At 45.0% G+C, this 26,619-nt stretch overlaps 1 protein-coding gene across 1 annotated transcript; it reads left to right on the top strand.

Annotated features, from left to right (window-relative positions):
* The first annotated feature begins 1,971 nt into the window (after window positions 1-1,971).
* LOC112103187 (leukocyte cell-derived chemotaxin 1) lies at window positions 1,972-18,075 on the top strand. Its single transcript, XM_024194818.3, has 7 exons — window positions 1,972-2,103; window positions 2,367-2,507; window positions 6,624-6,764; window positions 9,226-9,339; window positions 11,607-11,760; window positions 13,985-14,193; window positions 17,672-18,075. The coding sequence occupies exons 1-7, from the start codon at window positions 2,032-2,034 to the stop codon at window positions 17,885-17,887; spliced, it is 1,047 nt and encodes a 348-aa protein (XP_024050586.1). The 5' UTR covers window positions 1,972-2,031; the 3' UTR covers window positions 17,888-18,075.
* The last annotated feature ends 8,544 nt before the right edge of the window (window positions 18,076-26,619 follow it).

The raw sequence follows: 26,619 nt of genomic DNA, 5'->3' as shown, positions 1-26,619 counted from the left end.
GGCTTGTGTTTAATGATACTAATAACTAAGTTGTCAAATACTATTTATTTTTCCAGATTCAATAGAAGGGGGGGAGGGAGAGAGAGAGAAAAGATACAGGGTATGTCTACACAGCAAGTAGACACCTGCAGCTGGCCCATGCCAGCTGACTTGGGCTCACAGGGCTGGGTCTGAGGGGCTATTTCATTGCTGTCTAGACGTTCAGGCGCCAAGGCTTTAGGACACTCCCACTGTTTGTGCCAATGTCATTAATGAAAATGTTAAATATTAAATAAGTGGTCCCAAGATTGATCCCTGAGGAACTCCACTAGTAACTTCCCTCCAGCCTGATAGTTCACCTTGCAGTATGACCTGGTGTAGTCTCCCCTTTAACCAGTTCTTTGTCCACCTTTCCATTCTCATATTAATCCCCATCTTCTCCAATTTAACTAATAATTTCCCATGTGGAACTATATCCTGTGCCTTACTGAAATCTAGGTAGATTAGATCTACTGCATTTCCTTTGCCTAAAAAATCAGTTATTTTCTCAAAGAAAGAGATCAGGTTGATCTGGCACAAACCATTTTCTGGAGTCAATGGAGCCGCATTGATTTACACCATTTGAGAATCTGGCTCATTAGCATTTACCTTGAAACCCTATTGTCTGTCAGACTGATATAAAAACTCCTCTCTCCCCACACCACAACACTCCATCCAAACCACAGCCACGGAAGGGCAGACCACAGTCACATCACATATAGCTTGAAACTCTGCACTAGTTTCCATTTTCTTCCAAACTCTGCTTCTCATTCTCCGTAACTTATTTACCAGTAACTAAGACTATGTCATGGAGGTCACGGATTCCATGACTTCCAGAGACCTCAGCTCTCAGCTGCTGCAGGCAGCCGGGGGTACCCAATGCTCTGAGCCATGGCGGGGGCCTCCGCAGCTCCCAGCCATCGCGGGCAGCAGGGGAACTGCAGAGCTGTCAGCCAGAGTTGGTGGGTGCTGGACCACCCCCCTTCCGCAGCAGGGCTTGGGCTCTCATCCCCCCATCAGACCCATTTTGTCAGTTAATTTTAGTAAAAGTCTGGGACAGGACAATGGCTTCCGTGAATTTTTGTTCATTGCCCGTGACCTACCCCGGACTTTTGCTAAAAATAACCGTTACAAAATCTTACCCTTACCAATAACCATTGTCTTCCAGAGAGGTGAAGAGGGCTCAGCTTCCCTTCGCCCATGGGGCTACCCAAGATCTTGAGGAGCTTTCACCCACCTGTTAGTCTCTAAGATGCCACAAGTACTCCTGTTCTTTTTGCGGATACAGACTAACAGGGGTGCTACTCTGAAACCTCTTTCCTTTTGATCATTTCTCCCCCCGATTCCTCTTCCCCATTTCCATATCACCTAATCCAGGAGCTGAGAGGACGGGCACAGCCTGGGCAGGGTCATCCTACCTCGGGCTCTGGGCAGCTGCTCAAGGAGCCCCCCAAAGGTGTGAAACCCTAAGGTTTCTCCACTGCTGAGGATTGCCAAGCAGCCGCAGGTGGCAGAGCAGGCACCAGGCATAAGCAGACTAAGCAATTGCTTTGGACTCCAAGCAGCTCAAGGGGCCCCCTGTTAATTATTAGTCTGTGTTGTGTGTGTGTGTGGGGGGGGTCTAACATATTCCTGCTTAGGGCCCCCAATGGGCTGGGCACTGGGAGGCTGGCCAGCTCTGAGCGGGCCCCCGATAGCACCTGGCAGTGCCGGCCAACACACCCACACTTTAGTGGCTTTCTCCTCCGCGCGCAGAGTTACGCTGCCCGGCGGGCGGGCGGCAGCAGCCTGGGGCCCCGGCAGTTGATTGAAACCCTGCTCGGGTTGAGGCCGGTCGCTCCGGCCCCGCAGGGCAGCAGCGTTCAAAGGGGACCATTGTATCCCGAGCCTGGCGCTGCGGCTGGGGCGGGGAGGCGCGCCTGGGGGCGGGGAGGGGCTGTGTGCAGCCGAGCCTGGCCGTGCCTCGCCCGCTGGGGCCACAGGAGCTCCGGACCCAGACGTGCGCGGGCAGCCATGGCCGAGAGCGCGGAGAAAGTGCCCATCGCCCTGGCGGGGCCGGAGGACGTGGAGCGGAGCCTGCCGCCTGTAAGTACGGGGCAGAGAGAGTCCCGCCGCCGCTCCCCGCGCTCAGCCCCAGCGGCCTCGCGGGGCAGGTCACCGCTCTGGGGAGGGCGGGAAAGCGGCGGGGTGCGGGGTGCGGTGGGGTCCGGCAGGGGCTGGCGCCAAGTGCCAGCACCGGGGGGGGGGATTGCTGCTTTCCTCGCCCGCCCGGCGCGGGGCTGAGCTCCGGGGGCAGCTGGGCTCTGAGGCGAGCGGGCTCCTGGGCTGCCTGTCCCCCTTTGCTGCAGGCCTACACGGCGGTGCCGGTGAAACCCTCCAGCCCCGGGCGGCTGCTGAAGATCGGGGCCGTGGTGCTCATCGCCGGAGCCCTGCTGCTCCTCTGCGGAGCCATCGGAGCCTTCTACTTCTGGAAGGGGAGCGACCGGCACGTGAGTGGCTGGCGCGGGGCGCAGGGGAGGCGGGCCTGATGGAGAGCCCGCCGCAGGTTCCTTGGTTGAGGGTCCGGCGGGGCTCAGTGGTTCCTCTGGCTGCACCGCTGTGACAAGCTACCCCCAGGCACCCCCGCGGGAGTGAGCAGGACAACAGCCCGCACAATGGCTGGGGGGAGGGAGTCCCTGGGTAGCATCCTGCAGAGGAGCTCGTGGGGAAAGTTGGCTGTGGCAGTGCTGCTCAAGGACCAGTCAAGCGCTGGTCCCTGAAATCTCCCTGGCAATTTAGGAAGGCAGCAAGCTGGTCCCTGTTACCAAAAAGGTTGAGAAACACGGGTCTAGCGCATCTGTGGCTAGTTTAAGACGTGTGCCAGCGGCTGGGCTACACTCTTGCTCAGTTTGAGAGTCAAGATCCAGAACGTTTAGCTACAAAACATGATCAGAATTCTAAACAAGCCATTCTTCCCCCACCTGCCATCCAGAATGCTTGGTAAATATTCTGAAGTGGTTGGAGCATAGAAAATATAGGGGAACAACAATCAGAAAGATCAATCTTGGAGTAGTGGAAACTGGGTCACCTACTTAGAGTATTGCTAACTGGAACAGGCAATAATTAAACAAAGGTGGGCAGGAGGTGTCAATTCCAACAGTAAACTCATCTGTTTACCAAGCAGGATAGTTTATCATATCATAGAATGTCAGAGTTGGAAGGGACTAGTCTTGTAAGAACATATTGCTTCATGGAAGTTTTTTAATCTGGTTTAAAGTCAGGTCCGGGATGAACTGAGTGAAACAAAGACAAGAATTATGAACCCAAGTATTTACATTTTGGAAACATTTTTCTATTAAACCAATTTTTAAATTAACTGCTTGAATTTAATGAGAATCACAATCACACTGGAAACCTTTCTCGATTGGTTGCCAAGTTCTGTAAGTAGCATACCTTCCCCCCCATCCCCATACCTCAGTATAAAAATTCTTTCCTGTCCATTTGGTGTAGCATGATGGAAGCTGATTTTAGGAATAAACATAAAGTGTATCCTTGGGATCACAGACAAAAGCTACATTTATTTTGCTCATAAATCTTCAACGCATTCACTGTTTCCCCCCATTCTTTCCCAGGAGATTCACATAATAAGCAAATTCCAAGCATCAGGACAAAATGGTGGTGAAAGAAATGCCACGTGATCCAAATGCTAATTGCAGATCATACTTTGACAGTTAAATATGTGGTGCACTAGGCTATATTTAGTCTATTCATAGGTTTGATTAAGGACCAAAATTATTTCACTATGTACCTAGTGGTTTAAATGTGTGCTGAACATGGACATGAGCTCATAGTATATTAGTTGCAAAATTATTTTAAAAATCTTGATAACTTATATTTGGGCGGAGAGAACTTTTCTGAATTTAGGTTACATGACAAAATACTGCATCAAAAGGGACAGAGATGGAAACTGGGGTTTTAGTTTAAAGAAGCAAACTTTCAAGGTGTAGTGATCATCAGAGTAATTTTAAATATTATCTTTCCTTTATGTTTTCAAAGATTTTTATAATATGAAATGCCAGATTATGTGAATTTGAGTTTCATTTGCTCATCAGTGACAAGGAGAATGAGTCTCATTGAATTTGCCAAGGAGCCTATTCTGCACTCCTGGCTCAAGCAAGACTCCTATTTACTTCAGCAGGAGCCTTGTCTGAGTAAGGAGTGCAGAATCGGTCCCTTAATTTATAGGTAAAGTGTTTCAATATGATATATATTTTAGCCTGCAGGGTACAACTGCTTGACATTTAATTATTTTTTAAAGACAATTTATAGCAAATGCAAAATCCAGAGAGAGAAGAAAAAAGTTACAGTAAAAGCTATGTTATCCAGCACTTTACCAACTGTAAAGCTCTAGAAACCAGCATTTCCGATATCTCCCAATACAAATCTTCAATAGAGTTGCCAGGTGTCCGGTTGGCTCGGGGCCGGCAGGCTCCCTACCTGACTCCGCGTGCAGGGGCGGCTCTAGCTTTTTTGCCACCCCAAGCACAGCAGGCAGGCTGCCTTTGGCGACATGCCTGCGGGAGGTCCCCAGTCCCGCGGATTCGGCAGCATGCCTGCAGGAGGTCTGCCGGTCCCGCGGTTTCGGCGTACCCGCCGCCGAATTGCCACCGAATCCGTGGGACCGGCGGACCTCCCACAGGCAAGCCGCCAAAGGCTGCCTGACTGCTGCCCTCGCAGGGACCGGCAGGGCGCCCCCCGCGGCTTGCCGCCCCAGGCACGCGCTTGGAGCGCTGGTGCTTGGAGCCGCCGCTGTCTGCGTGGCTCTCTGGAAGTGGCAATATATCCCTGCTGTTCCTAGGCGGAGGAACAGCCACAGTGGCTCTGTGCACTGTCTCTGCCCCGCCCCACCCTGAGCGCTGGCTCCGCAGCTCCCATTGGCTGGGAACCGAGGCCAACGGGAGCTGCATGGGCAGCGCCTGCGTGCCAAGGCAGCACACAGAACCGCCTGGTCGCATCTCCGCCTAGGAGCAGCAGGGACATGTTGCTGCTTGCGGGGAGCTGCCCGAGGTGAGCACTGCCCAGATCCAGCACCCCAAAACCCCTCCCGTGCCCCAACCCCTGAGTCCCCTCCTGCACCCAAACTCCCTCCCTCCATTGGTAAGTATAACTCTTAGTTAACTGGAATTTTTGACTAACCGGCACCCTCCATTCTCCCAACATGCCGGATAACACAGCTTTTCCTATACATAGTAAGAAGATAGGCTGCTTCAGGACACAGTGTAAGACTCATTTGCTTTTCTAGGCTTTTGAAAAGGGAGAGGGGCCTGAATGGGTAGATTGGCCAAAGAATGTGTATGGTGTTAATAGTCCAGTTTGCACTGATGGTTTTGATAAATAGATAGTAGATCAATCATAGGACAGAGTCTCATTTTTTGGTCTGTTTAGTTTCGCAACACTTGCATTATTTTAGTGTATATGTGCTTTTTGTTCAAATAGATGCATTACAAATATCTTCTTCGTAAGTGGGTTTCTTTTCCCATCTCAGGAAGCTGGTAGTAATGCCATCATTTAAGAACTGAATCTTTTTTTTAAAAAGAGTAGAGTGTATTCTGATTGGTACAGAAATAGATAAAATGTCAACCTTAAGCTGCAGAGTCAACACCCAATTGAGAAGAATGGGGACACTAAGCTATTGTTTCAGACTGCCCTCAGACTCAGGAAGGCAACGCTTTTTTGATTCACATTTGGAAGGTTTTCTTTGCAACCACAAGACTTATGATTTTTTTAAAATAAAAAAAACTTGAATTCTACTGCAACGAATGGGGCTCACAAAAAAGTGTTATCATCTTATACCAGCTCAGTCTATATATTTTAGATATGGAATTAAGTACTATCTATATAGGCCAAGTCTTGCATTCCTCATGGAAGAATTCAGTGGAAGTCTTGGATGTATGAATAATACAGGATTGAGTCTCTATTTGTAAAAGACAATCAATTACCTTTAGCATTTTTCCCTAACAAAGAGTTGCAAGCAGAAAAAATTGATTTCTAGACTATATTGTGAAATTTATTGAAACTGTTTATATACAGACTTTTTAAGAATAAAAGTAAACTCCTTGTGTTGGTACTTATGGAAGTATTGATATTTAAACAAAGCTCACCCCACTCAGAGTCAACCACATGCAGCTTGCTACATTCAAGAGACTCTCTTTCTAAGTACCTATATGGTATCAAACTTCTCCAAGCAAGAGTGAGTTCCAACAGATCAAACTGAGGGGTACAATGGGGATGCCCTCTGGGGGAAATCAGCTCTTTCTGATCCTCCCATACAATATGATTTAGACAGTTCCTAAACCCCATGTAACCTTGGAACCAAATTATTCTACATTCAGTGCGTATGGATGTAAAGCTGTCAGGACTGATATTGCCTGAAACCATCAACGTCTGTTTTATTAGTATGGTCTTGACTGCTGGGGATTCTGTAATAAAAGTGTAAGGATAAAAGTGTATGGATAAAAGCCAGTAACTTGAAGAGGGACATGACAATCAGATTGGCACCAGACTTGTTCTTGATAAAAGCTAGGAAGATACAAAAATGCATGCTAATGTTCTTTATTCAATTACAGATTTACAATGTCCATTATACTATGAGTATTAATGGAAAAGTACAAGAGGGATCAATGGAAATAGATTCTGGGAACAACCTAGAGACCTTTAAAACTGGAAGTGGAAATGAAGAGGCTATAGAAGTTCATGATTTCCAGATAGTAAGTACATTTGACAGGTCTTGCAGGTAAGACATTTTCCAGTGTTGGATTCTAAAGATATGACTACACTGCAATTAAAACCCCATGGCTGGCCTGTACCAGCTGATTCAGGTTCCGGCTGAGGGGCTGTTTAATTGCGATGTAGACGTTCAGGCTCGGGCTCGAGCCCAGGCTCTAGGAGCCCTGTGAGGTGGGACAGTCCCAGACCTCAGGCTGCAGCCTGCACCCGAACATCTACACCGCAGCTAAACAGCTCCTTAGCCCGAGCCCAAGTCAGCTGTCCCGGGCCAACCATGGGTTTTTAATTGCCGTGCAGACAATTGCCTAAGAAGGGGCCCAGTCCTACACCTATTGAAGTCAATGGCAAAACTCCTGTTGACTTCAAAGGGAGCAAGGTTGAGCCCTAAGTGAGGTAAAGGCAGCATCTAGAACAAAAGAAACCATTACCTCCAGGTAGGGTTGGTGAGGGAAGCAATGTAGGCTTTTCTGGCCCTGCCCCTCCCCACCTGTTGGTTCCATGGAGGTAACTGGGTCTCCCTGCTTTTGCACAGGCCCAGGGAGAGCCATGCACACACACATGGGATGCATAACCCCCACATCATCTGAAAGCTGCTCTTCAGCCCCTTGTGAAACTTGTGGTAATATCAACCTTACAACTTTGTTGGCAACTATATTAAAACGCTGATGATAAGCCTCTTGTCATTTGCCTTCACTATTCCATATCTGCACAGAAGTCCCAGCTCAGTGGAGAGTCCATGAATTCTTCCATCCTTGGACCCTCATGACAAATATGAGCTGCTGGGTAAGTGCAGCTAAAAAAACCCACCACAGACCCCAGAGCAATTGTGACAATGTGTTGTGCATCTAGGTTGATGAGTGTGGGGGAAAAAACTAGCAGAAAAAAATACCTGCCTTCGGTTATTGAGGGCCAAGGGTCAAGCTCCAGGAAAGCAAATGGACCAAGCCCGTTAGGTTTTGAGCCTACAAGAAGTGTAAGCTGGAAAGAATACCCAGGAGATAAAGTACCTGTTGCAAATGCCATATACACTAGGTTCACATGCCAGCTTATCCTAGAGTTCTTATTTACACATTTGCAGCAATAGAGTTCTAAGCTAGGCAGAGCTGTGACATGGAGATGGCTATGTTATCTATATCACTAAGGTAAAGAAAGTCTCCATATTTTAAGTGATCATTGGAGCAGGACCATTGAACAAGGCCAGGGTGACCATTTTACGAAAACAGCCTGCATCATGGGTGACAGGAAGGTATCACAGAAACATATCTTTACTATCTCAAAGTGGCAGAGCTACATCCTGGGGGTTTGAAAAAAAGAATTACCCCAGTAACATTGTATATATCCATTAATAGTCAGCAGAAGGGCTCCTGTCATGTTGTAGCTTGTACATAAAGATCTGTTCAACTATTTCCTCTGAAGCGAAGTAGAACAAAATGGTGGATAGGACAAGACAATTGCTGAAATTAAAAGGGGAGGCTCTCTGTGTCCTGTAGGGAGAATCAAACCCACATGGCAGCACAGAAAATGCTACATTTGAATTGGAGGGAGAAGACTTAAGAAAGGCTACCCTGTAGTTACTATATATCAATGAATGGTCTCTAATGTCAATATGTTTGAAATACAGGGACTTTTTGTGTCATTTATTTAGGATTAGAAACAGTTATTACAACAACACTGGAATTCTGTCTTGGTTCTCATCATGAACTTCTGTGCATAAAAAGCATCACAGTATAGAAAAAAATATCAAAGTTATATGTCTAAACTTAGGCACATACATCCATATCTGTGGCACCTACTATTAAAGATATGAAAATCAGGTCAGAGGTAAGTCCAGAGGTCTGTCTAGACTAGGAAAAAGTTACTAGGTTACAACACAAATGGCTAACATGATTTTAAGGATGTTAAACTGCGTCAATATTAGGTGCTAAGTGATGTGTCAAATCACGTTGGCTAACTCCTTTGTTCCTAGTTTAGACAGGCCCTCTCCAATAGAAGTTGCAGATGCTCAGCACCTCTGAAACTTGGGCCACTTCTTTGGGTGCCTAAATTAGGTGCCTTCATTTAGGAACTCAAGATTAAAATTTCACCTGGTTTGTTTAAACTTTTACAGCTAAAATAGTGATACAACAGAATTTGGAAAAACGAACAGGAGTACTTGTGGCACCTTAGAGACTAACAAATTTATTAGAGCATAAGCTTTCGTGGGCTACAACCCACTTCTGAAACAGAATTTGGGTCAATTTCTGAGTTGACTCTTATTTTTAAAAAATCAAAAGACATGTTTTATTGTCAGTTTGCGTTGTTTTTTTTAAAAACCAGGAACTCTGAAGTCCCCAAATTCAGTGAATATCTTAATGTTACGTGAACAGAGTTTATATTGGGGGTTTTTTTTAAGCAATTGGGTGACATGTCCATGCATGTAACCATAAAAGGTCTATTTTGTAGGGCATAACTGGAATCCGTTTTGCTGGAGGAGAGAAATGCTACATTAAAGCACAAGCTAAAGCTCACATCCCTGATGTCAATACCATGACTAAAGAAAGCCTCTCGTTTGATCTGGTAGGGAGCAATTTTTTAAAAATACTTAAAAATATCAAATGATCTAGTAGGTCTTTTGCGGTCCTGGAAGGGAGGAGGGAGTGCTTCCGGCAGGCACTGATGGGCATTGCTTCTACTGTTGCTGGGATGGGTTGCATGAGAGAGACTGTAAATGTCTAGCTGAGACTCACAGAAAATCATCCCGCAACCAAAACTCCTGCCTCGTCATCAGGAGAGGAGAAAATCATAGTGTACAAAAACTGCAGAACCTCCAAAATGAGGATGTCCCAACTCTGCCTATTTGCTGTAATCTAGAATATGCATTAATACATACTCGTTTACTTAAAAAAGAGAAAACTCTCTAAAACCAACAGGGAAAGTGCCACTGGTCAGATCCAAAGTCCACTGAAGTCAGTGGGAATATTTCCAGTGACTTCAGCAGGCTTTGGATCAGCCCCCAGAGGTAGGTACTGAGATCGTCTCTACCCTCCCTCGTTATTTTAAGGATGTATGGACTGCATGGCCTAATTGGAATAATTTAACATAATTAAGCACAGGCAATTTTTCTTTTTATTAAAAAATAAAAGGATGTTACATTCATCCAGTATTAAATTTCCACTGTTGAAAAATATTTGGAGTCAGGTTTGCAAAGTTAAGGTTCCAATTCAATATTAACTTGGTCACATTACAGATGTGTAGTTTGTTCTGTTCGTGCTTTCTGTATAATTTTGGGGAAGGATAGCTCAGTGGTTTGAGCATTGGCCTGCTAAACCCAGAGTTGTGAGTTCAATCCTTGAGGGGGGCCCACTTAGGGATCTGGGGCAAAATCAGTACTTTGTCCTGCTAGTGAAGGCAGGGGGCTGGACTTGATGACCTTTCAGAGTCCCTTCCAGTTTTAGGAGATAGGATATCTCCATATATTATTATATTATATTTTTTAAAGATGAATTATATTAATTTTGCTGTTTCTGTCATAAAACATGCATCAAATAGATGGGATGGGCAACCCAATGCAACTTAATGCTACTGTTAGAACATTAAACTTTTTTGCTGGCTAATTTTTCTGATTAAGTGTGCAACCGTATTGTTGCATTAGTCTTTTTTAATTTATTTATAGTAAAAAAAAAAATTTAATTAACTTGTTTCTGGTCTAATACATACTTGATCATGACCAACACTGACTACAAAATGGTAAATTAAAGTAAATTTATAGCTACCTAAAGTACATTTGCCCACAAATTTGGGGTAATTTCATTTAAGATAAACAACTGGATTCTTTTTATCTTCAAATGTTAGCTGCAGTTAAGTTATTTCAGATGCTGGCAAAAGCCCAAGTGGGAGAATATAAATGATGTGCTGCTCTCACTGGATAGTGAATTTAGATGACTCAAGACATTCTACAAAAATCAATAAATACATTAAAGGAACAACTTGGCAAAATAAATTGATCTAGTGGGTTATCAATTCAAATATCAGATACTTATATGGAGGGAATTCAAAAGTTTTACTTCAAAATCATATTGATTTTCTTGATGAACAAGACTTTTTAAAGATGTTTCACTGCTGCTAAGAAATAGCTAACATGTTTTATGTAAAATAATACTTTGAACTAAAAAGTATAAAGAATAAATCACTGGCATTTTCCTACATTACTTTGAAGATATGAACCCAAAACCTGCAGGGTACACTTCAAAATGAAGGCTCCTTTAACTTCTAGCTTTTGGGCAATTGAATTGCTATTATTGAACAAGACCTTTAGTCAGACCCATCATGTTAACTTAAAATTGTAGCTGTACGCAAAAAATTTCACTAACTCTCAGGAATATGTCTATTATGGAAGTGCCCTAACATTTATATGAATTCAGAACAACGCAAGCAAACATACCCAAAAATTATGGGCCAGATTCTTAGCTGGTATAAATCAATATAGTTGTTCTGAAGTCAGTGGATCTACACCAATGTACACCAGCTGAGAATCCGGTCCTATGGGCTGACTATTAGCCCCATTAAAGACAGCGGAGGTGAAATCCTGGTAGTTTTGCAATTGATTGCAGTGGAGACAGAATTTCACCCCAGGAGTCTTTCCATTGATTTCAATTGGAACAAGATTTGGCTGTGTGCGTGTACTACACGAAACAAAATAGCACTGTTTGGAACAACATTTCATATCAGTTCCAAGCGAAGCTTCTGTGTTTGGCATTTGGCTATTAACAGAAAACTGCATCTACAGAATACACAGGACCCCTGTTCATTGAACTAACAATGGATTTTATGCTGCCTACTTACAGGAAGATGAAATTATGCCAGTTAAATTTGATGAAAATTCCCTTATCTGGGTGGCTGCAGATCAGCCTGTAAAGGATAACAGCTTCCTAAGTCCCCAAATTTTAGAGCTTTGTGGAGATCTTCCTATTTTCTGGCTTCGACCAACATATCCAAAAGGTAATTTTTCTTTCACTTGAACAAACACTACCCTTTTTCCACCCCTCCAATAAATGTACACCAGCAGGATGTCTCGCCATTAGAGCTGCACAGTTGTGGACCCCATCGCTGGTGTTGAACCCCCACCTCCCACCCCCAGTACACACGGAATGCTAAGGTCCCCATGTGGAGCTATTCAGTCTGGGCTCCCCCTCAAACAGTCCCACCACACAACTTCAGCGGAGAGGAGGGCTGAAGAGTTTAACACCTCAGGGATGGCCAGGGATGGAGATGGGACATTGGACAGAGCTCTGAGGTGGCACTGCACATTCTCTCTCTCAGGTGGTTGGCTGACTGGTTCTTGCTCACATCCTCAGGGTCTTCTAACCAATCACCCATATGTGGAGTTGTGAAGGAATTTTCTCCCAGGGCAGATTGGGAATGACCTGGGGGAGGCTTAACCTTCCTCTGCAGTGTGTGGGTGCTAGTCACTTGCCAGGATTATCTGGGTATATCTCACTTAATCATTTGCCATCATGAGGGCTTTGGGCACTGGTTACATCTGTGGCACATAATAAAGTAGGACCCCATTTATCTGTGCCTCCATTATCTGGCTGTCTGTATTAACCAAACCACCAGCTGCCCAGGGCTGACAGTGGCAGGGCTCAGGCTCTCAGCCCCAGGCAGCTGGGGTTTGGGCTGTCAGCTGTGGGCATGGCAACAGCCCGAGCCCTGCCATGCGCGGGGCTAACAGATGGAGCCCCACCACCCGTTCTCCGGTTTATCCAGATTTTTGGTTATTCGATCTGACCCTGGTCCCAATTAGATTGGATAACCGGGGTTCCACTGTAGTCTAATCTCCTGTGGGCTGCAACTGTTTGGTCTCATTTGGGTTGGTGGATGTAGTGTGGGGGTGCTGGATGGTGTTGGTGGCCTGTGATACACAGGAGATCAGGCTAGATGAATTAGTGGTCCTTTCTGGCCCTAAACTCTATGACTTCTAACTTCCTAGGATTTGTAGGTGGCCTTTGGGGGACTGAGGGCATATACTTGGCTAGGGAGATCTTGTGAGATTGGCGAGGCAGGGCCGGCCGCATAAGAGGATTTGGGCAGGGAATGTGATGCTATACAGGAGGCAAGGGGTGATGTTCAGGCACTTGCCAGGGAGATTAGGGAGACGGTCCTCATTTAGTCCAGGGGAGGGAGCAGGAGCTGTGAAGGAGGAAGGGATTCCTCCTGAGGGGATGGAGGAAGAGGACAAAAGGGACCAGAGAAGGGTTTTCTGCTCCTCCTTAGTGTTCTAAGGGTATATCTACACAGGAGCTGTGAGCTGTACTTCTCAGCTTGGGTAGCCATATGTGCACTAGCTCTGCTCAAACTGCTGCCTAAAAATGGCAGCGTGGCCACTGCAGCATGGGCAGCAGCTCAGGCTAGCTGCATGAATATGTAGCCAAGGGGTGGGGCAGGACTGGACTCGGATGGCTAACCCAAGATGTCATGGCCACACTGCTATTTTTAGCATGCTAGCTTGAGCAGAGCGCATGTATGTTCGTCTATCCAAGCTGGGAATTACACCTCCCAGCTGCTGTGTAGACGTACCCAGAGATTTAATACTGATATACAAAATACAGACTAGGAAAGTGAAATAAGTGGCAATGTTGAGTATTTTGGGGATGAGAGTTGCTAATATTTTTTCATGACTCATGGGAGCCACATTTGCTAGATTAAATTTTTCCACTGTTTTCCTGTGGCCTTGCACAGGGCCATTATGCATCAAAAGAGTATTGTCAGAGTTGGCCAGGAGTATTTTAGACCATGTTTACAATCAGGTCCTTTGGAGCTGGACACAAGTCTGTCTCCTTCCAAATGTTTCTTTTTCTATTAAAAATGCACACTAATGACATGAAGATAGTTGCTCTGGTTGAGTGCTGGTGCAGCTATTTATTTCTTTTAGCATTACTAGCCACGCACTGGGTCCAGAGGCCCTTCCCGCAGCCTGTTCTTTGGGCCAGCCACCCATTTGTTTTGGGAAAAAAGACAAATCTCTCACACATACACACAGAATTATATAGACTGTGTATGGAATAGGTGGAAAGACAAGTAGCTTCTATTTGAAGCCTATTAATCTTTGCAGTACTGCTACGCAATCCCACTTTCATGAATGGGTAATAAAATATGGTCCTTGAACTAGTGGAAGAACATGTTTTAAAACAACACCTATGTACTCCTATGACTGTTTTTGCAGACAGCCAGAGAAAGAAGCGCGAAATCAAGAGAAAAATACGTCAAGCTCAATCAAACTTTGATCTGGACCAAATTGAAGCTACTGCTGGCATCGTAAATACCAGGTCACCTACTACCCAGCCTGTTCAAAAACCAGAACGCCAGTCTAACGCCACTGGTCCCAGTGAGCAAGATTCTAGTTCAACCTTTAATCCAGAAAATCCGTATCATGTGAGTACATATATATTTAATTTAGAATTCCCTTAAGAGCATTTGATTTTGCAGGTAGGTATGAAACTTTATTAAGTACTCATTTCTAGATACCTATCCATTTCAAATGGACTTCAAAAATAATTATACCACCAATTTGTCGATTTAAACTTTCATTCGATAGTGCAGCCATTTAAAAATTCCACTCACCAGAAGCAACTAAAATATAGATTTTGTTATCATTAGTCCTCAAAATATGGAGAAGAAGTAGATACTGTGCTTAGGCTGGTGAATTTAAGATAATTTTGCAAGACTGCTGTAGAGAGTCCAGTTTAATACTGAAAACTAGATACATCTGATATAGACAATGCATTACCATAACTACAGCAAATTTAATCTGCCTTAGGCAGATAGTTGACACTGATCATTTACTGATAAAAAGAAAACAATAAAAATGCAGAGTCAGCTAGTTAGAAACTAGCTTCTTCATGAAACATGTAAGAGTGTGAAAGAGTGAGTGTGAGAGAAAGAGAGAATGCGTGCAACTTTTTTGATAAAATGCATTATGACTAGCCACATCTGCAATGGGACAATGTTGCCACTGAAGTCAATGGAAATTTTGCCACTGATTTTTCAGAAATCAGGATCAGGCCAAACATGTCTGTCCTGGAAACTGTGGTTGTCAGACAGTTCAGACAGCCCTTTCCTGGCAACCTGCAGAATGGAATCCTTTTAAAACAATGCAGTGAAAGAACTTGGGGAAAAATGGGTCCAAGACAGAGTCTTATTTTCTCTCTCATATGAAGAGGTCAACAGAATGAAAATGTGAAGAGTCCCATTTCCCTAGGCCCATCACAGTACTGCAAAACAATTAACTGTACAGCAAGCCACTTCCACTCTACTGCACCATCATCAGACAATTTACAGCACTGTTTGGGACAGCAGGGATAAAGTTATTTTAATAGAACGTTGTCACAAGATCAAGGTCTCCTGCTTTGAAAATAAGTCACAGCTTTGTCCTGACATTTATGTAACAGCAGGAGATCATTATCCCGTAACAGTGTTCTACTCAGTTGACATCTCTTAAGTAGGCTTAAGCTAATCACTCCAAATAAAGTAGAACTAAATTGACTTTATTTCTTATGAATTCAGTTAAGTAGAAGCAGCATTGGCCCCAAAAGCAGCATCAGAACTAAACCATGCCACTGAAGGGGAGGAGCTATCTGCCATACAGATAGACAATGGGGCCTGAGAGGTAGAGCCATTATCCCTCTGGAGAGTGGGAGCAGTACACCTGGTGTAGGATCCTACAGAGCTCTCTCTGACAGTCTCCCTGCCAGTGGGAACCTGTGTTACCCCAGAGTAGCTCACCTAGTGCCCCCTTCTGGCTCCCTCAAAAAGCCCACCAGTTAACCAATCTGTTCTCATCAGGCATGGGTCTCCCAGGTGGCTAAGGAAATAACTGGAGGACACAGATACAGCCTTCTGTTAAATGATTGACACAAACAGTATTCTTTCTGAAACAAGGCATCCCTTTATTGGTGCAAGCACAAATCCTTAACACAGTAACACATCCCCCGCACCACAGGCTAAGCACCCCAACCCACAGTAACATACAGTTAACATGATCCTAAGTGGTTGTGCCCCACTTCAGATGGCCAGTCTTCTACAGGTCGCTGCAGCAGACAGGTCTCATCTTTCTCTGGTCTCTGCTTCTTCTATCTCTCTCTCCCCCTGCGTGTCAGTCTCTACACTCCTTGCACCTTCTCCTCAGCTCTGTGTCTCTGACGCTCTTTACATACTCTGCTGACAGGCTTGATTGACAGTTGTTTTGCTTACTTTTGCTAATATTTTCCTGTCAGAGATCTGCAGACCGAATAGCACCATTGTTTCTAATGTACCCAGTCTCATCATCAACAACTGCCTCACCACTGCTTTCGCTGCTAATTTCTTAGTGCCACGTGCTCCAATTTTCAGCTAATGGTGGTGAAGTGGTACCTCAGTGATGTACTTGCCCAACAGAAGATGGAGGCAAGGAAACAAAATGGAGTCACTCAAGATCTCCTGTATCATCTGCTCATTTGGTGTAGGATCCACTGGAAGATGATCTCCAAAATTTCCTTTAGGCACCGGGAATCTACACCACTGGTTTACCAGATAGATGTGTAGTCTTGGCCTTAGCTGAGCCATTGTCATTCCCCTCTCTCCCCTTCTTCCCTCTGATGGGAAGTTTGGCACAATGCACGGGGGGCAATCTTGAGCAAGTTACTCCGCCTCCCTGTGCCTCAGTTTTTCAATCTCTAAAATGGGGGAAATGCTATTTACCCCCTTTGTGAAGCACTTTGAGAACAATGGATGAAAAGACCTATGCAAGAGCGAGGCATTCTTGTTTGATTTGCCCTTGTTCTTCGCCTCTAATCCTACTGAGAAAGCACTAGAGGGAAATAAAAAAAATGGATTCAAAGAACTGAGAATTAAGCTTCATGTTTTCAGGAGAGGAGGCAAAGAATTTTGAGAGGCTAGTCTGCCTTTAGATATCCTCTGCCACCCACTGTGTGGTAACTCCTTGCTTCCTGGTCAGATGGTGCTAAAATGCTAGTTGTCTAGAATCCATCACACAATGGGAAAAGAGGTGGCTAAAGGCAAGGTAAATTTAATCTGAATATCAGGAAAGACAACAGTAATATGTTGTGGAACAACCTTCTTGGGAAAGAGGTGGAAGGTCCATCACTTGGGACTTACTTAAAATTAGACTGGCTAGAACAGGGATCGGCAACCTTTGGCACGCGGCTCCCCAGGGTAAGCATGCTGGCGTGCCAGGCCGCTTTGTTTACCTGCCGCGTCCACAGGTTTGGCCGATCGCAACTCCCACTGGCCGCGGTTCGCCGCTCCAGGCCAATGGGGGCTGCGGGAAGAGGTGCGGGCCGAGGGATGTGCTGGTCGCCGCTTCCTGCCGCCCTCATTGTCCTGGAGCAGTGAACCGCGGCCAGTGGGAGCCACGATCGGCCAAACCTGCAGATGTGGCAGGTAAACAAACCGTCCCGGCCCGCCAGGGTGCTTACACTGGCGAGCCGCGTGCCAAAAATTGCCAATCCTTGGGCTAGAACATTAGACAATGTAAAGTAGGGCACAGTCCTGCACATACAGGCAGATGGACTGGATAACCCAGGTCTTTTCCATTTCTTACTACTGTAACTCAAATGTTACTGTTATTAAACTCTCCATAATTAGAGCTTTCACCAAAAGCTGGGAAAGTAAAATAATAATGAAACTCAGACAGCCTGATTCCCTGTTGTGTTCCTCTAGTTTTATAATGGAGAGTCCAGTGTAGATGTGGAGTAATGCAGTGGTGAATCAGGCCACTGAAAGCCTGGCCCTCTTGAAGTCAACAGTTTTGCTATTGACTTCAATAGGACCAGTATTTAACCTGTTGTCTTTTACGTGGATAACGTGAGTGCAGGGAACTCCATCTTCTCTCATTTTGTATTTTACATTTCAGCAACTTGAAGGCGAAGGGATGACTTTTGACCCAATGCTGGACCATGAAGGTGTGTGCTGTATTGAATGTAGACGAAGTTACACACAATGCCAGAGAATTTGTGAACCTCTAATGGGCTATTACCCATGGCCCTATAACTACCAAGGATGTCGTTCTGCCTGCCGAATTATTATGCCCTGCAGCTGGTGGGTTGCCCGTATCTTGGGTGTCGTGTGAGATGGAGCGTTCAGATCGTTGATGAAATAAGCAGGAGCCCGACAAACTGATAAAAGACTACAGCCAAAGCCGCATTACCAATCTCAGCATTTAAAACACTAAGTGTATGTTAATGTATCAAAATGAGGTCAGTCATTCTAGATGTAAATAAATAAAACCTTTAATTAATATTTCATTAGCTTTACAAATGCTGAGCATAACTTGTATTCTTCTAGCAAACTGTACACTAAAACCTACTGAATGTGGAATTTAAGACTCCCCAAAACAGATTATAGTAACTGTGCTTATGATTTAGTTGAGCAGTATAGACACTTGCTTATAAATTCAAATTCAGCATCTCATGACAGAGACCTCTGTTCTGAAATAAATGTGAAAATTTACGTCCAATTAGGTGACTAGCTAAACTTGTGCTCTTGGGAGAACCTTTCAACCATGTAGCTCACTTAAATAAATCACAAGTGAAGTTGCTCCCTGTTGGTGTTCGTACAGCATTCCCAGATCATTATGAACAGTTATAGACCAATTACAGCATACCTTTCCCACAAAGCTGCCCTGGGGGATGGAGGAATATGCATATTATGTCAGAATCAAAAACAAATGGCAAGAAAAAGGGGCTGCTGAATGGAACGTGCATGGTGAGGAAATCAAAATGCTTTGTGCATCAGCACTTCAGAGTAGCCCTAGTGTCAAAAATCTTGTATCACTGGTACTGTCTAACAAGTGTCAGCTCTATAAGACTATTAGAAGGTAATTACACATAGCTGTAGACCAAATAGCCTCAAGGCACAGTATAATCAGAACCCACAACAGCCACTATACGTCTACATCCACAAACTATAAACATTCAAGGCCATGCTATGAGCCCTTTATCCCTCCTTGGGGAGCAGTTTCTCACACAAGTAGTTCCATTGGCTTCAGTGGGACTACTTATGCGAGTAACTGCTTGCCACTGGAAATAAAGGACTCACTGCCTAGCCCTCAGTGTTTAAGCAGGCAATGATGGGGCTTGCTCCTGCACAGTGCTAAGCATCTCCCTAGTGACGTTCCTGGGAGCTGAAGCACTTGCAGGATGGGTAGTGATTTATGATTTTTACCTTTAGATAACACCAGGTCAAATTATGCCTTCCTTACTCACACTGGGTAGGACTTGAACAGTCCTATCAAAATTGATGGGACCACTCGCAGAGTAAAGTACTCCCTATCATGAAGGAGGCCACAATCTTGCCTTGAATTCGGAGGCTGAAGTAGTTGTGGTTGCAAATGCACCTGTTCTGACACATAGCGAACCTGGTTCTAACACTGCTTGCCAGGAACAGAAAAGGAGGAATAATTTGACATGCTGGTGGTTCAAAAAATAATAATAATTAATAATATTGCATGAAAAATAAGCAGCCTATCTAAAAAAAACACGGCCTCTAAAACAATAGCCAAAGAGCTGGTGGGGATCTTTGCCCAAATGGGGCTACCGAAGGAGATATTAACCGACCAAGGAACCCCATTTATGTCGAAGCTAATGAAGGACCTCTGTACGCTGCTCCATATACATACCCGGAGAACTTCGGTCTACCATCCGCAGACTGATGGGTTGGTAGAAAGGTTTAACCGAACCCTCAAGGCTATGATAAGGAAGGTGGTAAGTCGGGACAGGAAGGATTGGGACACCCTACTATCCTACCTTATGTTCGCTATCCGGGAGGTATCACAGGCCTCAACTGGGTTTTCCCCCTTCGAGTTATTATACGGGCGTCACCCCCGTGGCATACTAGATATCGCCAAAGAGATCTGGGAAGAGGAACCCAATGAGGGGAGAAATATAATAGAGCATGTAATGCAGATGCGAGACCGGATAGCCCGGGTTACCCCTGTTGTACGGGAACATTTGGAGAAGGCACAGGAGGCCCAGCGAACCCATTACAATCGCCAGGCAAAAGTGCGACAGTTCCAACCAGGGGATCGGGTTATGGTGTTGGTACCCACGGCAGAAAGCAAGCTTCTGGCCCAATGGCAGGGGCCCTATGAGGTGGTTGAACCCATGGGGGAAGTAACCTACAAGGTGTGGCAGCCAGGACGCAGAAAACAAGAACAGATTTATCACGTTAACCTTCTGAAACCCTGGCATGCACAAGAGGTGTGCACAACGGTCCAAAAAGACCTAACCCAGGAAAACAAGCCTTCCAAACAAGTGAGAGCGTCTCCCGATTTAACACCAGACCAGAAGAATGAGGTGTCTGAGATGATCTTCCGGAACCAAGATGTGTTCTCGACAAAACCGGGTCGAACAACCGAGACATATCACCACATCGTCACGAACCCTGGGGCCAGAGTAACAATGAGGCCCTATCGGGTGCCAGCGGCAAAAAGGGAGGAAATAAAAGCAGAAGTAAAAAAAATGCTGGAGTTGGGGATCATCGAAGAATCCCACAGTCAGTGGTCCAGCCCAATCGTGCTGGTGCCCAAACCTGATGGCACCACAAGATTTTGCAATGACTTTGGGCGACTAAACGAAGTATCCCAGTTCGACGCGTACCCCATACCTCGCATAGATGAGCTAGTGGACCGTCTGGGTAATGCCCGGTACTTGACTACCCTAGACTTGACAAAGGGGTACTTGCAGATTCCTCTTGCGGAAGACGCAAAGGAAAAGACTGCGTTCTCTACACCAGAGGGTTTTTTTCAATATACTGTCCTCCCTTTTGGACTACATGGGGCCCCAGCTACCTTCCAGCGCCTCATGGACAAGCTATTACACCCCCATAACAGTTATGCTGCTGCCTACTTGGACGATGTGGTCATTCATACCCCAGACTGGGAAACCCACCTGGAGAAGGTGGAGGCAGTCCTCGATACCTTCAGGCGAGCTGGCCTTACAGCAAACCCTGCCAAGTGCGCTGTAGGGTTTACAGAGGCCAAATATCTTGACTACATTGTGGGAAAAGGTCTGGTAAAACCCCAAGTGAACAAGTTAGAGGTCATCCAAAATTGGCCCCGACCAAGTCGCAAGAAACAAGTCCGGGCGTTCCTAGGTGTGGTGGGGTATTACCGACGATTTATCCCCCACTTTGCCACAAGGGCAAGCCCCCTGACAGACCTAGTGAAAGCCCATGGACCTGATCTGTTGAGATGGTCTGACGCAGCAGAGGAAGCATTCACAGACCTACGGACTGCCCTCTGCAATAACCCCGTACTGATAGCCCCTGATTTCACCAAGGAGTTTATCCTGCAGACGGATGCATCGGAAGTAGGGTTGGGGGCCGTTCTATCACAGATGGTCGGGGAGGAGGAACACCCAATTCTATACCTCAGTCGGAAACTCCTTCCAAGGGAACAAAAATATGCAGTGATGGAGAGAGAATGCCTTGCTGTAAAATGGGCCATGGAAACATTGCGCTACTACCTGCTCGGGCGCAGATTTGTCCTCGTGACCGACCATGCCCCTCTTCAATGGATGCAGCGGAACAAGGAGAAGAACACAAGGGTGACCAGATGGTTCTTATCCCTCCAACCTTTCCAGTTCCGTGTGCAACACAGAGCAGGGAGCCGTCATGGCAATGCCGATGGCTTGTCACATGTGCACTGTCTGGCGTCCCAAGCTGCCCAACCCCTTGGCGTTGAGCAGGGGGGAGGGATATGTGACAGACCCAGACCAGTGGGGTACAGGAGTCTGGTAGAGGGCAAATATACTGGTCACTGGATGAGTAGTTTTCTGTTCCCTGAGTGACCAGAGCAGGGGCTGCACTAGAGTAATCAGGAATCTGCTAGAACCAGTTAAGGCAGACAGGCTAATTAGGACACCTGGAGCCAATTAAGAAGAAGCTTCTAGAATCAATTAAGGCAGGCTAATCAGGGCACCTGGGTTTTAAAAAGGAGCTCACTTCAGTTTGTGGTGCGAGTGTGAGGAGCTGGGAGCAAGAGGCGCAAGGAGCCGAGAGTGAGAGGGTGTGCTGCTGGAGGACTGAGGAGCACAAGCATTATCAGACACCAGGAGGAAGATCCTGTGGTGAGAATAAGGAAGGTGTTTGGAGGAGGCCATGGGGAAGTAGCCCAGGGAGTTGTAGCTGTCATGCAGCTGTTACAGGAGGCACTATAGACAGCTGCAGTCCACAGGGCCCTGGGCTGGAACCTGGAGTAGAGGGCGGGCCCGGGTTCCCCCCAAACCTCCCAATTGACCTGGACTGTGGGTTCTTCCCCAACCCACATGGTGAATCTCTGAGGCAAGAAAATCCACCAATAAGTGCAGGACCCACCAAGATAGAAGAGGAACTTTGTCACAACACCTATCTGTAATGTGTAAGAATAAAAGCTGTGTGCTCATGGGGGACTTCAATTTGAGTGACCTATGTTGGAGGTCTTGCTGCCAGTACAAAAACATCCTTGGAATTTCTAAATATTATAGATAATTTCCTAATTCAAAAATTGTTGTATCCAACACAGGGGAATTCTATATTAGATCTTGTCTTGATTAAGAGGAACTGACCACAGAACTAAAAATGAATGGTAACTTAGGCTAGGTCTACACTACAGCGGGGGGTCGACCTAAGATACGCAACTTCAGCTACGTGAATAGCGTAGCTGAAGTGGCGTATTTTAGGTCCACTTACCTGGCTGTGAGGACGGCGGCAAGTCGACCGCTGCCGCGCCGCCGTCGACTCTGCTACCGCCTCTTGCCGTGGTGGATTTCCGGAGTCGATGGTAGAGCCATCAGGGATCGATTTTATCGCGTCTTCACTAGACGCGGTAAGTCGATCCCCGATAGACCGATTGCTACTCGCCGATCCGGCGGGTAGTGAAGACGTGCCCTTAGGGACAAATGATCATGCCTTGATCACATTTATAATGTGCAAACAGAATAAAGTCCTGTAGCCTGATTTATAGATTATGGAGTCATTATATTGATTACTTTGAGGGTTGACAGGTTCTTGTCTCAAGATCATGCCCAGTATTATTAAAAATTACTATATAGTTGGGAACCCTGATGTGCACAGCTGCAACACTCACAGTATAGGACCTCTTCTATATTTACAAATAGTTTAATAATACATTTAGCAAAGTCACAAACACTCTAACTCAGTAAGGTAAACTGAGAACTACAGAATGTCTGTCCGAACATCCATATACACACCATCCCTTGTAGAACAACCTGAAATGTTAGCCATTGTCTTCCTCATCATCACCAGTGGCCATCATTTTGTCACCTCCCAAGGGCTACATCTCTCATGCTGCTCACAGGCTGGGATGCAACTTTTATAATATGTCTAATGCATATTCAGTAGGAGTATTTCCCCTCTTCCTTATTTATATTTTCTCAATCTACTAATGCTGAGGTATCCTTCTTCTATAGCTAGTATATGGGTACACGTAACTACCATTTCAGCTCATGATCATACCGGTCACCTCTTGCTTCAATGGATTTGTGGCTATTATTTCCATTGTTCCTTGCAATAGCACTTACTGGAACATTCTACCTCCTACCATTGAGCAAGTTCTCCTTAGTTCCCTAAATCTAAAAGTAACCGTTAATTTATGCCAAGGGTTATGATCTACTTAGCCACACTTATGCTAATTTATGCTTCAGTTAATATCTTAAAGGATACAGACCTGTAGGTTTCTTGCATTATGGCCGCATATAATGAAAGCAGCTAAATATAATGAAGGCAGGGCAGTGAATATAGTAAAAGCAAGCTAGCCCTATGGGCTACAGTCCAGACCAGTGATATATATACTTGGTGCTTTAAAAGGCCAGTTTCACAAAGATGAAAACAATTATGAGCCGAATCAGCAGGGAGGAATAATTTAATCAGAGAAATGTGATTAATGCAGAAAAGGACAAGTGTTCAATACATATTTCTGTTCTGTATTTGGGAATAAACACACATGATGTAATCATTTTCTATGACTGACAACTCTCTCCACTCCACTCGAATCTCTGGGGGAATGGTAAACAGAAGCTACTAAAGTTAGACATTTTTTAAATCAGCAGGTCCAGATAACTTCCATCCAAGGGTTTTAAAACAGCTGGCTGAGGAGCTCAGTGGACTAATTAATGTTCATTTTTAATAAGTCTTAGGACACTGGGGAAGTTCTAAAAGACTGGTAGAAAGCTAACATTGTGCCAGTATTTTAAAAGGGTCAACAGGATGAGCCAGGTAGATGCAGCCTGGTCAGTCTGACATCAATCCCAGGCAAGATAATGGAGTGGCTGACACAGGAATCGACTAATAAAGAATTAAAGGAAGGCAATAAAATCAATGCCAATCAACATAGGTTTATGGAAAATAGATCCTGTCGAAATAATTTTTTTTTTTTTAAATGAGATTTCTAGTTTGGTTGATAAAGGTAATAGTGTTGATGTCATATATTTAGACTTCTGTACGGCATTTGACTTGGTACCGCATGACATTTTGATGAACAAACTAGAATATACAATTAACATGGCACACAAATAGATTAAAAGCTGACTAACTGATGGTCTCAAAATGTAATTGTAAACAGGAAATCAGGGATGTGTTTCTAGTCGGGTCCTGGTTCTTAGCTCTACAATACTTAACATTTTTATTAATGATTTGGAAGAAAACCTAAAATCATCACTGATAACATTTGCAGATGACACCAACTGGGAGAGTGAGTGGTAAATATTGAAGAGGACAGGTCACTGATACATAGTGATCTGGATCATATGGTACGCTGGGCTTCAGAGCCCAAGCTCCAGCCTGATTTGCAACATCTACACAACTATTTTTAGTGTGCTAGCTCTGCTACCATGAGTTTGCGGACCTGGGCTAGGAGGCTCGCTCCCAGATTCAGAGCAGACATATCCTTATACACTGCTGCAGAGCTCCTCCTGCTGGTGCTACCCTACATATAAGGTGTGTGTGTGGGGGGGGGGGGGTCTGTCATTCAGCTGGTGTTGCAACAAAAAAGAGAAACCCATATAAATTAGAAGACCGAGCCTGTCTGGGGTTCCAGATCTGATCAGTGGACTTTCTATTAGGGAGGAAGGCAACTGTCAATTCCTTACGCCCAAATAAAGGCAGATTCTGGAGAGCTGCTGTCTGGATCTGATACTTGATTGGCAAGACAATAGGAGGGTAAACTGGGAAAAATCTATAATCCATTTTCTCACTTTACAGAAAAAGCACCCAAATATCCATTTGTATCTTTCTAAAGACCAGGTGTTATATAGGGCAAAAGTAGCAATCTGCTATCCTGATGCAACTGGGTTTGGTGGTGTTGCCACATTCTTATTGAACAAAACAATCTAAGACACTTACAGAGAGTTAATTTGTCTGTACTCAGCCACTCGCAGATAGTATCTTTAGATCTAAAATCCTAGTTCACAGAATTGAGATGGATGGGAGAGCTATAGCTTGATCAGTTACAAGTTTTACCCTGAGGCTAAACCATTATATTTGCATGACTCAAGGGTGTATAAGCACCAATGCATATTTTCTTTGCCCTAAGCTAAGAAAGTGAATTAAATCCCAAAGTGGTGAAATAGTACTCGGCTAATGCAGAAAACATCTTAGGGGCTCTTGTATCTACTTTCATTTAATGAAAGCCTACAGGCAGGTTTTTATCAGATAAAACCAGAAATGTCTTGAAACTAAGTACTGGGAAAGGACAACTTGACTAGTAGGAGAAATCCCCAAATTACCTTTTTTGCCTCAATTTTTAAGAGCTGATATAATTTATTTAGCTTTTTTCTTAACAGCACCTATACAATTCTCTAAATGCATTTACAAGGGTTATAAACAGTCCATATGTAATACACATTAAGACGACATTCAAATATAATAAACCACCTACACGACCTTCCTCCATCATTCTCCCTAACCAATCTCCCTTGGCACCAGACAGACTAGGAGAACAGGTGACCGTTACGGTGTGTCTTGAAGGTCACCATATCCAGGATCTGGGAGATTTAAGTGGAAGAGTGAATTCCAAAGCCAAGGACCCTCTCTGAGATCACCCTACTGCCAAGTTTATTGTTATAAGCTGGTCAGATCTTTACTTGATGGTACATCGAGACCACCTCAGTTACATCTCTGGTAGACATGTAAGCCAACTTCAGTTCATTCCCACACTATATTTGCCAAATTCCAAATAAAGTTCTCCCCATCAGTTTAACAAACGTTACTGCCTCTGTGCACTATCACTAAGGCCAGATCTACAATAGGAAAAAACGTGTTTTTACAACACATTAGCAAACACTAACATCGTAGTAAATTGCAAAAAAACCCCACAAAAAACCCCAAAACAAACCAAAAAACCCCACACCTTATTTCCTAGTGTATACATGGCTGAGAGTGTTAAGGTTTCAGTTATCTATATCATTAGAGTCAATTGCTATGTCAGTATCGGACTCCTGAACATTTTTTTCTGTTAAGATGCCTATTACACTGCTTCTGTTCCAATCCTGCTTGTGCAATGGGACAGTTTACCCAGTACGTAGCAGAGAATAGGTTACGGATTAAGGTAGGGCGTGCACAGGAATTCAAATATGACCACTCTTGGAGGGGTACGTTAGAGCAGTGGCCAGGGGCTGGGTCAGCAGCCAGGAGCAGCGGCAATAGCTGGGTCTGAGGCCAGCACAGCAGCTGAGGCTGGAGCAGCACATGGCTGGGGCAGCGAACGGGGCTGAGTCAAGGGCTGGAACAGAAATACATTTTTTTAGATGAATGTTTGGGAGAGGCCGTGCCCGTTTGCCCACCCCCACCCCCATGCATGCCCTTGAA

This window comes from Terrapene carolina, unplaced genomic scaffold, assembly GCF_002925995.2.
Source record: "Terrapene carolina triunguis isolate 2854851 unplaced genomic scaffold, T_m_triunguis-2.0 Scaffold17, whole genome shotgun sequence".
Lineage (NCBI taxonomy): Eukaryota > Metazoa > Chordata > Testudines > Emydidae > Terrapene > Terrapene triunguis.
This window is presented reverse-complemented; position numbering and strand designations above follow the sequence as displayed.